Below are 13,477 nucleotides of genomic sequence, written 5' to 3'. Positions count from 1 at the left end.
GACTGCGAGTCGAGCTCCTTAACCACCTGGCCATGCCGGGCCGCAGGAAATCGAACCCCAGATTTTAGCGTTGTAAGTCCGTAATTTACAGCTGACCCATCGGGATATCCTAGCTTTAAGAAAAAATATCACGCTAAAATAGTCTATTTCCATTATTATAAAAATTGAATAAAATCTATAATTTCCAGAAAAACAAGAATAATAATTTCTTAACAAACACTTATGTTCAGCCCCCTAGTGGCACAGAGGCATGTCTGCAGACTTACTACGCTAGAAGCCGGGTTTCGATACCCGTGGTGGGCAGAGCCCAGATAGTCCATTGTGTTATTTTAGTGCTTACCTTCAAACACACCAACACTTATGATCTATATAAAAATGGAAACACGTACTTAAACTTATAATTTCTGTAATTCATACCATCGATTACATTATTTCATAGACTATAAGTTATAAACACAGGAAGGTTTTTCATGTGCCTTCTGAGCCGATATTACACAGTTTTGGAATATGACGAGTTATATGATATAAATACCAGTAATGAATTGTAGCATTTTTTAATAAATATTACTGAATTGTTTACATTATAAAATCAATAAAATATTGCTATAGCTATAGACTAATATCAACTTTAACAATAACGTGAGAAACAAACCTTGTACCTTGTATTTGAACTGTAATAAGGGTAGCAAGCATAATGCATTATTATGGTGTTAAATGCCTAAGCTGCTAAACCATGAACAATTCTTAGGCCTAGGAAAAGTGACTAAACACCACGTAAGACGGAAGTTTTTTTGTATCTTAAAAGTCTGTTATTTAGTCTAGAAGTGAGTAAAAATTTATCTTAAATTCCTATTTTCAGACATATCTAGGTTATAATTCCTGACAGACCGAAAATTGTGAGAAAAAGCAGCAAATATATTTTATCACATTTTCTAAGCCTAAAACTTGCGCTGTTAAAATCATTTGGACACTAAAAATATTGAGTAGTTTAGCAAATTATATTGTTTTGTTTGTTTGTTTGTTTTTCTCTTTCATGTTCAGCTATTTTGAACATCACAGTCTCCTTTCTTATCCGTATTATCAGCGAATTTATTAATTTTTCGACTCTTAACTACAGAACATTTCATAACAAATAAGGTTTTGCATACGGTCGTAAGACTTCTAAATAATTAATTTTTCGACTCTTAACTACAGAACATTTTATAACACATAAGGTTTTGCATACGGTCGTAAGACTTATAATTTGATCTAGTTGCTAATAAGACAATGCAATACGTGGTTTATAAAATTTGTTATCATATCATCTAACATTACTTTACGCTTCTCCCAAACAGGATCGATTTTTTTTAAAAGAAATAACACCACGTCTCATTACTGTACAACACGAATTAATTGTAATATATTGCTGCACCAAATTAGAAATGTCATGAAAATGAGAATGAATTAACGAGTACCTGTTTTAAAAACGTTGCTTTTAAGGCACTTTCTCATTTCTTCATTTATCAATTAACATAACCTTTCTCGCAAAATAGGAAATAAACGAGAATTACCTTCTCAGATCGCTTGTAATATAACATAAAAAATATATACATTATATGTAAATATGAAAAATAAACAGTTAGAAGAAAGCCAAGTCCAGTCGAGGATGTCCTTCACTGATGGTCAATAATTTATTTAACATAAATATACTTGTTCAATGTGATTACATCTGACGGTTTCGCGATGTTGAAAAGATGAGTGTGACATGTTGAAGTCAAATCAAGAAAAGTTACCATTTCTGAAAGATTAATGATAATATCTTAAAATCGAACTTTACCGAATAGCGGTTAGATGTATGTTAGGGAACGCTACAGCCATTGGAGATACATCAGTGGGACTTCCTTATCCACTTAATAAAATGTTACATTTTTCTTACAACATACTTTTGCAAACGAATTTTTTTTTACAATTAAAATTATTTAAATTATATTTGTCTTTAGTTTTTGCTTGTTTCGTACACAACATGACTTGGATTATATTTTCGACTTTATATTATCATAATGTAATATTCAAGGCCACTATCACAATGTAATAATTATTGTATGAGCATATCTTTACAGGAACGTCATTTGGGGAGTCGACAAGGACGCCTCCCCCCTCAAGCTTAGTTTACTCATCATATTTACCCCCCCCCCCATTGATTCAAAGTGCGTTTTGTGTTAATACGAAATTACTATAAAATCGCAAATTGTTATTTGTTTGTTTGTTTGTTTGAATTTCATGTAAAGCTACTCGAGGGCTATTTGTGCTAGCCATCCCTAACTTAGAAGTGATAGACTAGATGGAATGTAACTAGTCAACACCACCCATCGCCACCTCTTGGGCTACTCTAATCAAATAGTGATATTTTCCGTCACATTAAAGCGCCCCCACAGCTGACAGGGTGAGCATGTTTGGTGATGGGATTAGAAATGGTAACTCGCAAGTTGCGAGTCGAGTGTCCTAACCACCAGACCCTGCCAAAGAGTTAAATTGGTTTTGGTTACGTAATGGCTTTAAACACACATTTTTGTGCTTCATACTAGATATACGCGACTTATAACAATATATACATATATAACTATTCAATCACAATTGAGTTTAATTTATCCTATTTTTGTCTGTTAACATTCTACTACACTGTGTGCTTGTTCTATTATGTAGAGATGATGCAAATGGTATCCCTACCATCTTGTTTGTTTTGAAGGATTGATATTAGCCATACCTACATTTATTTCCTTTTTTGAAAAGTAGTTTTCTTTATTTGTTAGTACAAGGAATCATATAAACATAAATTATAACATTGCAGATAAAAAATAATTTAATGTAGAAGTTAGTAACTTTACTTAAATAATACTTCAATGATAGGAAATAATTTTAGGAATTAACTTACTTGCAGTGAAGAAGCCAACTGACCTTCACTTATAGTATGCTGTAGTGTTCTTGCATCGTGAGGTTACAAAATAATCAGCTTCTGAACCAAAGTATCGCTACTCAAGATTTTCAGAAACACTCATGAGGTACCCAAGAAACACTGAAGGAGTAAAGGCGTTGGTAATTCGAACCTGAATGGAATATCAGGAGCGAAACAGCCGGGCAGAACTAAATGAAACATTATGGGCAAAACGGCGGAGTAGACGGTTCAAACATAACTATTCCTAGTTTACAACTGCTGACCAGAGGGAGGCCAACTGGTCAGCACCACTCGTTACTATTTTGCTATTCTTAACCAAATAACTGTCACAGTTATAAAAAAATATATATCGCGACTCCAACCTTGGATCTTCGAATTCGCTGTTTTAATATCTTAATTGATATCTCTATCAGCTGTTTTACATGAGTGGTATAACCTCTCGGGATATCTTCATACTATTATTATAAAAAAAGATAGTGAGTTTCACTTATAAATTAAGAAAAAAGTTATGCAGATAAAATTACTCATTCAAAAAGCTACTAATAAAAATGGTAATACATACCTGCATAGGAGAAACGACGACTAAAATTGAGGGAATTGAAGTTTGTTTGAGTCTCCATTTTGTGGGAACTGATAATACTGCCTACGACTATATATATATATATATATATGTATGTTTCTACAACATTTGAAACTGTCTTATCATAATTTACTGTTCCGAATGAGTACTTATAAAGGTGATTCTATAAATATGCACCTGCTTCTTTTTTCTTTTCTGTCTTTCTTTTTCCTGATATCTACTTCTTATAAAGTTTTAGGCAGGTACGTAGCACATAGTTCTAAGCCTATTCAGTGAATTAAGCTCAAAATACAATCAAATTTATGTTCTATAACCATCATATATGCACTTTGACCTTTATATACAACTAAAGTCAAAAGTCACGTAATATTATGTGAGATCGAAAGACGAGAAGTGGTGATAAAAAGAATAATAGCTTTACACTTCTTCACAGCCGAGTAGTAATAAACGTTCTACAAAATAGAATAATAGCTTTACACTTCTTCACAGCCGAGTAGTAACAAACGTTCTACAAAATAGAATAATAGCTTTACACTTCTTCACAGCCGAGTAGTAACAAACGTTCTACAAAATAGAATAATAGCTTTACACTTCTTCACAGCCGAGTAGTAACAAACGTTCTACAAAATAGAATAATAGCTTTACACTTCTTCACAGCCGAGTAGTAACAAACGTTCTACAAAATAGAATAATAGCTTTACACTTCTTCACAGCCGAGTAGTAGCAAACGTTCTACAAAATAGAATAATAGCTTTACACTTCTTCACAGCCGAGTAGTAACAAACGTTCTACAAAATAGTATTTTCTTATATATTTTTTTCCATACCCAACTTTTGTTTGTAGTTAAGAATAAAGCTACACAACGGACTGACTATATCTGCTCTGCCTACCACGGGTATCGAAACCCGGTTTCTAGCATTGTAAGTCCACTGACATACCGCTGTGCCACTGGGGGGGGGGCGTACCCAACATGAAAAACCATACGTGTTGCTTGATCACATGTTGATGTCTTTATATACATGTATATATATACATTACGCCTTTCCAGCATTTCAGGACTGGTGCTGGCGTTATCAAAAGCGTGGCGTATGTTTACAAATTATAGGTAATCAGAATGTCAAGTTTCGTTTGCCAAGAAATAAAAATAAATAGCTGAAATTTAATGTCAAAAATAACAATGGCTTAAACACTTCAACCTGCATGTTCGTCAAATGACTATTTTGGAATTCCCCCTTCAGGCTTGTCAAATGACTATTTGGGTGAAAACGTTTTTCCCCAAAACAAAGTCGGTGTGTAAGCTGTCATAAACATTCAACCACAGACATTATAGCTGCATTCAGCATCAACAAAATGATGGCGTGCCCCCTCGTGGTATCATTTGATTCTAAATTATTATTATTATTTTTATTATTAATCATCTCTGATTACAACTGACATAAAATGAAATTATTCTAAATGAAACTTACACCAAAAAAGTTCTTTTCTGGTTTTGAAAACATGCATTATTGGTAATGCATGTTACTTATTGTGCAAAAAAAATGATATTCTACGGTTGACACTTAAAGATTCAGAAACGCCTGAGGCAAAATAAAAATAAAAGTTCAAAGCCACAGGTCAACTTAACAAGATGTTGTTTTTCGCTAAACTTTCACTTCACCTTTCTAACTTAACTATTTTCACATAACATATATTGTTGTAGACTTTGTTTTTAACTTAAACGTTTGTATTCTTGTTTGGCCAGAGTTTTAAACAAGGTTAGGTATAATTTGTACCTACCGCGTCAGTATGTTGTAAATTACGCACAGAAAACTCAATAATTTATTAAAGAAGTTGCAGACTAAGCGAAACTATAAAATTAAAACTATCCGTAACTTGTTAAAAATGTACAATTCTAACATAGAATTACGTCTGTACGTACAACTGTAAAATACGTTTGATTAATCTCTCAGCTAATGAGTAACACTATTAACTATGCTAAATTCTAGTCTTGGAACGTGGTATTTACACTGACGTACCTATAAATATAAAAAGTATTATTCTAGTAACAATGCAAGCTACACATAATTCTAACTTAGAAACACGCCATTAACACCGTAAGCTATAAATAACTAACTTGAAACAAGTTAGTACCACTGTACATTACATATAACTAACTTGAAACATGTTAGTACCATTGTACATTACATATAACTGACCTGAAACAAGTTAGTACCATTGTACATTACATATAACTGACCTGAAACAAGTTAGTACCACTGTACATTACATATAACTGACCTGAAACATGTTAGTACCACTGTACATTACATATAACTGACCTGAAACATGTTAGTACCACTGTACATTACATATAACTGACCTGAAACGTGTTAGTACCACTGTACATTACATATAACTGACCTGAAACGTGTTAGTACCACCGTACATTACATATAACTGACCTGAAACGTGTTAGTACCACTGTACATTACATATAACTGACCTGAAACATGTTAGTACCACTGTTAATTACATATAACTGACCTGAAACATGTTAGTACCACTGTAAATTACATAAAACTGACTTGAAACATGTTAGTATGACTGTACATTATATATAATTGACCTGAAATATCTTAGTACCATTGTACATTACATATAACTGACCTGAAACATGTTAGTACCACTGTACATTACATATAACTAACATGAAACATGTTAGTACCATTGTACATTACATATAACTGACCTTAAACATGTTAATAACAGTTTATATTACATATAATTAATCTGAAGCATGTTAGTACCACTGTACATTGCATATAACTAACCTGAAACATGCTAACATGGTAATACGTCAGTAACATCGTTAACAACGCATAACCGTTAGCTAGCACTATTTAAGAATCACTAGGAACTACATACATCTTACAATGGAATTACTTACCTCAGTAACTCAAACTTCGAGTAACCATAACAGAATATACTTAATTAATTCTGTATAAGTTTCGTATAACTCTAACCTGAAAATATATCAATAACACCGTAAATTACACATATCCTTAATCACTCAATCTGTTACCAACATTGTCAGCTACAGTCTCATATCAGCAATGTTGTAAGATAACCTGGAAATATATCAATAACACCGTAAATTACACATATCCTTAATCACTCAATCTGTTACCAACATTGTCAGCTACAGTCTCATATCAGCAATGTTGTAAGATAACCTGGAAATATGCCAGTAATGCTGAAAGCTACCTATATTAGTGCATTTTGGTGATACGTTTGTGATGCTATAAATCCTATATATCAATACGGCTATTATTCCTTCGTATTAATTAATGTTTCTATAAACTGGTAGCTACCGATCTTATAATCCAGTTTACTGTCAAAAATCAGACGGGTAGGATATCATGAAAAAATCTGTAACCTCAAAGGACTAGGTTTGTAGATTTTTCCAAATCTTTAATCTCAAGGGGCGAGGTTGGTATGTTTTTCCAATTCTTTAATCTCAAGGGACGATGTTGGTATGTTTACCAAATCTTTAATTTCAAGGGACGAGGATGGTATGTCTTAGATCTTTTCTTCCGTTATGCTTTGCTGGAAAACTACTCATCTATTATGGGCTAGTCTTGTCAGAAAAGCACTCTATTTCTGTGTGTATTTCTTTAGTTTGTTTGTTTTCTTATAAAATAAATCTTATGTTTAGTTCAATTTACTGCCTGATAACGTCAGAGCATTAATTTTGTCTAACTGACCATCAGCTATAATTTATTTTAAGATTTAAACCTATATGTCATTCAACGTATCGTCAAATATCGGAGAGCAACGATAATCTAGAAGTAATCTGTTTAATTACCACCCGGTATCACACATATCACCTAAATGTAGAACAGCCATATAAAGGTAAGGGAATGAACGACAGTAGTAATGGTAAACTGTAATCGAGTACGAAAAATATATTGGAAATAAGACCAATGCAGCGATGGTGATTCGCCTTAATTTTGTTCTTTATACCTATATAGAATGAGTTTTATGTATTTAACACAGACAGACAGTACTGTTATATTTATATTGATACAACTCTGAAATAACACCATCATGCTCTTCATACATATCTTCATTGTACTATGATATATTTTAATTTTTAAAAAATCCATAATTTGAGCAAGAGTTCGTCTTGTTTATTATCATTGAAATTTCATAATTTTTACTTTTGGTACTTAAAAGAAATGTCAAATAATATAACTAACTTGAATGTATGTTTGCTCAGTTTCTGCAAAATAACAACCGTTCTTTCAGTCTACAGTTGTTTCGTCGATTATCATATAATTGTCTTAATTTATACTTACTTCAAATTAATATCTAAAATATCTTTTATAATTTCAATTTATTATATTTTTATTTTCTTTAAAGTAATGACACGCTTCCATAACTGTATATTTTTATAATATACAAGCCACAATATTTTTTCAACTTATTCTAATAAAAACTTTAGTTTCAACTAGATTTTTTCAATTCAGTCTATTATCAAATAATGCCTATAATTTCTTCCTGCATGTGTTAAATTCATTGATCGGATTCACATGATCGGACTGTGAATCCGATAGTTCAAGGTTGGCGTCTCGTATCCAAAAAAAAAAGTTCCGTAATTTTGAGTCATATATGAGTTATAAATGTGACAATCAAAACATAACATTCGATTAAGTAAGAGTTGTCGGTGTTTACTATCGACTAATTGCTCCCCTTTAGTCTTATCACTTCGAAATTAGGAACGGTTTGCGAAGCTCAACCTTGTGTAGAACTTTGCGCGAAAGTTTTAAAACAAAGGAACTCAAACAGTATTTAAATTTCTATCTATGCTTCTTCAGTTTATTATCAGATAATATCTATGACTGTAGAAGAACGTATCTAATTTCTACCTGTATTTAGTTAGTTCCATTACGATATTAAAATACCTTCCTTCAGAAGCACTTTATGGTCATCAAAACATTGAAATATGAATGTGTTATTATATCATATTTTTAATATCTATTAACCCTTTCCAGAATTAAGTATTTTACATATGGTATATTATATATAGCTTTAATACGATTGCACACAAAATTAATAAGCATTTCTGGTTAGTTCCAAGTCAGTTAAAATATCTTCGTTAACAGCCAGGTCAGTTGCTGCTTTTTACAAAAGTTAAAGCTTCATCACTTATTTATTATTGGATTTAAAAAACTTGTTTCACAAAATAATTTTTTCTTTCATTTTTTTATTGAGATATTTTATTAAAAGATATAATCTACTCCAAATATATTATGAATACTCTAGGCCAGGGGTATGTGCCACCTTAACTGAGGGCATATTTTCATAGTTAATGATACTATGGGTAAAAAATAATACTAAGTCCTAAATTTCTGTGCTTGATAATATTAAGATAGATACAAGCTTGAATTATTATGAAAACTAAGTTACAAGTTTGTATTATTCTCGACACTACTATCAAAGTTCTTGTAAACGGATATTGGTAATTTTTATAGTTTGATACATGCTTAAATAATTGAAACACCAAATTACGTATTTTGTATTGACGATAACATGTTTTGTTAATAATATCATGAATCACGATAGTGGTTCATAATAGCGATCGCACAGGAATTTTCTTAGAACTCTAATAGAACATTCGGGTAAAAACCACTTTAAAAAGCAGATTTATTCTTGAAAAAAAAACACTCAAAACTTTCCTTTTCAAAAGTTAAGACCACCCAAACATTGATAATAAACAAAATAAGTGATTTCATAATTGTAGGCAATATCTAAATTTGCCCATTTGTTCATATTTCTATTAATATTATTGTTTCACAAGCCTACAGCAAAATTGGCTGGATATTTTGCACCAAAACCTAGACAGATGTACTATATGAAGCTCTGCGTATGCCATTACCTATTCAAAAGTTGGTTATTTTTCTTTGAAAGTTGATTTACGTGGTTATAAATAAATAATACATGTGATGTTGTTTTGAGCGACTGCTTTTGTACTCTACGCGTGTTATACGCGTGTTTACACGAAACCCCAGGCACAAAGCCACCTGATTCAGTAAAAAAGTACTTTAAAAGACACGAAGCTTTATTTAAAGTGATGATTTAGACGTAGTTGGTTTATCTAAAAAGGCTGCTTTTCTAATGGTAAAATTTTAAACGCACTTTGTTGGAGTTGTGTCTTACTCTAGGCATATATTTGCCCATTGCTGTGCATTAAAAAAGCCAACATACAAGATAATTAAAAACTGGAAATTTAAAATATACAAATATGGATCGCAAAAAAGTAAGCAAACAAATCCCTATTATGACTACACTATAAAATTATTGCAAGTGATATCTACTGTAGTGTGAGATCGCATAGAAATTTGCAAACAACTGAGAGAGTACTTTTAAACCTAATTTTTTTCGTGCTATGAAATTTTCCAAGCCCTTCACTTTTCACCGTCAAAAAATCGGTATTTTCCTAGCGTGTGCGTTAGTTGGGAAAGTACCACCCCTGCATTTTCTAACGCATTAATTGAAAACTGCCAAGTGATAGGTTCTTGATTTTGCTGTTGCATATCGTTACTCAAGCCGCTATTGTTTATCGTTACTTCAGTTTGCTGTCTCTACGTATATTTCCGCGACTATATTCCAGCAAGTTTTTAGCAGTAGACAATTACCGTAGGACGGTGGTGATTCTTTTAACTGTTTCTTATACTTAGCTGAAATCGTGAGTGCGTATTCAGAGTTTATTGATACTGCATACATACAGTACTATTTCTTATATCTATTGCTATTTTTAACTAGTTGTTGTTAAGGTAGCGGTTGTAAATGTTGTCGATTGTAACACACAAAAATTTCTTCTGACTTGAATGTATTAATCGTTAAGGTTTATTACGAGAGAAGCTAGAAGACGCTGTTACCTACATTATGTAAGAATGTGTTCTCCCTGTCATGTGTTTGAGAACATACCAATATCAGAACAACCGTATTCTGAACTACATAACTTTTAGTTGATCAAGACTAACCATTTTCTTTAAATTATTGTAATGTTTTCCGTTATTTATTTAGTTATGCAAATACTTACCTCAAAAGTTTCTATAATCCAATATATATCACTCACTCACTGACAAGTGTACAACTTTACAATAATTTATATCACAAATACAATGTAAATATGTCTCATTGTTGAACACTCTCATAAGTTGTATAAGCCCTGCAGTCCATCCAAGCAATCTTCCATCCTTCTCAGTGCTAATAGACCGGTTAAGATGACTTTATATTTATCTAACGAGATAATAATTGCTCTATTATATTATTATTATTATCACATAACAACATATCATCTAATATACCGTAAATTGATATTAAGTAATTCTCGATACGACGGAGTAACAATCATACTAATGGTCCTAAGTACATGCTAACCACACATATGAATCTAGTTCTAAAACGTTCCTTACAAATATTATTGTAACCACTACCCTTGTGAGGCTAGCTCTAAAACGTTCCTTACAAATATTATTTTAACCACTACATATACGAATCTAGTTCTAAAACGTTCCTTACAAATACTATTGTAACCGCTATAATTAAGAAACTAATTCTAAAAATGTTCCTTACAAATAATATTGTAGCCACTAAAATTAAGGAACTAGTTCTAAAACGTTCTTTACGAGTACTATTGTAACGCTACAATTAAGAAACTAGTTCGAAAACGTTCCTTACAAATTCTATTGTAACCACTAAATATACGAATCTAGTTCTAAAACGTTCCTTACAAATACGATCGTTTTCATTAGAAAAACTAAATCTGATTTAAAAGACAATAATTGAGATTACAACACACGTTTAAGATTATAGTTACAACGTTTCTTATGAATGTATCTGTTGGCTCTACACTGTACTTATAAGATTAGTTATATAACATTTATTTGAGAAAACGATCGTTTTGTTAGCTATATGCGGTGCTTGTTACGTTAATTTTGCATTTTTACGAACACGACTGTTTATTGAGTCTAAATTAAAATTGTAAGAATATCATTTCAAATGCAAACAACATTTATGATAATATTAAAATATATTATTTAATATTTGTAGTGCATATTGGTGTATATAAAAAAAAACATTTTAATGTTAGATATAAACTGTCAGTTACGGTTTGTGTTTTAGTGGAGCACTCCTGAAGAAGTCGTAAAGTGAAACGTTAGGTGTCCAGTTAAAGAAACATGATAAATTTGGTGTTATAAGTTCGTTTATTTATAGTATTAAAATACTAGAATAATTCTTACTTGTATGACTGTTTCTTACTCTCTCGCTATACTTATTAGATTAGTTCTGAAACGTGACATATGTAAACGATTTTTGTTTGCACACCAAAAAACTGGTTAAACTAAAATAACTGAATTTCTTGCGCACTTTTAATATGGTACTAGTTGTAATTCATATGCGAGACGAACTTTATATTTTTCCGTTTAAAAATGTTCTTTTACATTTTTTTTAGTCAACATGCCATTATATTAAATTTGGAGTTTGTTATTGGAAGTCCACTTGGAAATAAAACTGTTTGCTTTGCATGCATGAGAGTGCTGGATGCAATCAAGCTTTAAAAAATTCTTCTTTTCGGTAACAAGGATCAAAATTATAAGTTATTCAAGTCATCTGTTTGGTCAGCAAAAGCAAAGAAACATATACGCTTTCACAAATACTGAGTAGCAGGTTCAGTTGTCGAGATCACTTAGAAACTAAAAGGAATCATTGCGTATTACTCCAGGCGAAAAAAGAAAAAGCAGGATGCGATACACGAAACTACGTGAATAGACCCTTGAATTCTTATGAATTGTGTCACATTATTTCATAGAACCATTTAATTTAATGCATGAACTTTAGAATTATGAGAAAAATAAAATGTTGAAGTTATTTATCTGTGGTGGTATGGAAAAAGAAATGTCTGTACGATAACGTATCAGATCATGATACGTCCCCCCCCCCCCGACAATAGTACTTCACTTAAACAGCGCCTCCGTACTGAAATGTAAAACAAATAATGGGCTTCAATAGCAGTTTACTGAAATTAAAGTTAAAAGTCATTACATATGACATGCTGCGTCTGTAAACTTCTTCAAACAGATTTACACCTTAGTAAAACTACTGTTTCCTTTAAACAGTAAATTCTCACCTAGATTCAGGACTGAAGAGAACTTACCACAAATTGGTCGGTAAGAGAGCCATCTTCTTTCTTATCATGGTGACCCTGTCTGTGGGACCTTAGTCCTCCTCCCTTCGGTGGAGCCGAGGTTATCCCTGTACCACTGTAGTTCATTGTTGATTAGTAAAAAAGAAGAGAATAATAGATGATTTTGTGCGAGCCAGTGGTCAGTGGAAATATGAAGAGTGGCAGCTTTACAGCAGTGAAATTTGATGTATGACCCTCCGGGACAGTTTACCGATTTCAGGACGTTGGCTTGTGTGTTTGCTAGAACTTGGTGTGGAGCGTGCACCGCGCTCGCCGAGCCTAGAGTGAGGATATTTCTGCAGTGCAGCTGCCTTCCACCCAAGACAAGGAATAGCGCAGTATGTACTGCGAAGCTCATGATTGTCTTGACCCCCGCTGTGAATGAGCTCAACCGGGGGCTGTGGTAAACTAATGATCGTATTCAACCAGTAAATGTAGACGTATCTTAACAACTATGAAGCCAAAAACGGACTAATTCAACCAGGAAAACAAATTACTAAAAGTAAGAAACACTTGGAATTTACTCAGTGGTGGATCTGGGCGTCACAGAGACGCTGTTTATGCACAGAATGTTATAGATGTACGGTTTTCAAGCAAAGTTACATATACCACTCAATATGAACGGCTCAGCCAGGAAAATCAGTCAGCATAAACCACGTATTAAAGCAACATAATACCATTAAATATATTTAATTACTGAAATATCTGTGTAAAGTATCCCTCCGTTTAGACA

General features: G+C 32.4%; 1 protein-coding gene across 1 annotated transcript in view; it reads right to left on the bottom strand.

Moving 5' to 3' along the window:
• Positions 1-13,047, bottom strand: part of LOC106478517 (prolyl endopeptidase FAP-like) — a 290,108-nt gene extending 277,061 nt beyond the window's left edge. The window contains exon 1 of the mRNA XM_022382141.1: positions 12,715-13,047. Coding sequence (XP_022237849.1) covers positions 12,715-12,831 — 117 coding nt within the window. The 5' untranslated portion in view covers positions 12,832-13,047. The remainder of the gene's footprint in view (positions 1-12,714) is intronic.
• Between the last annotated feature and the right edge of the window lie 430 nt (positions 13,048-13,477).

The sequence above is a fragment of the Limulus polyphemus genome, unplaced genomic scaffold, assembly GCF_000517525.1.
Source record: "Limulus polyphemus unplaced genomic scaffold, Limulus_polyphemus-2.1.2 Scaffold220, whole genome shotgun sequence".
Classification (NCBI taxonomy): Eukaryota; Metazoa; Arthropoda; class Merostomata; order Xiphosura; family Limulidae; genus Limulus; species Limulus polyphemus.
This window is presented reverse-complemented; position numbering and strand designations above follow the sequence as displayed.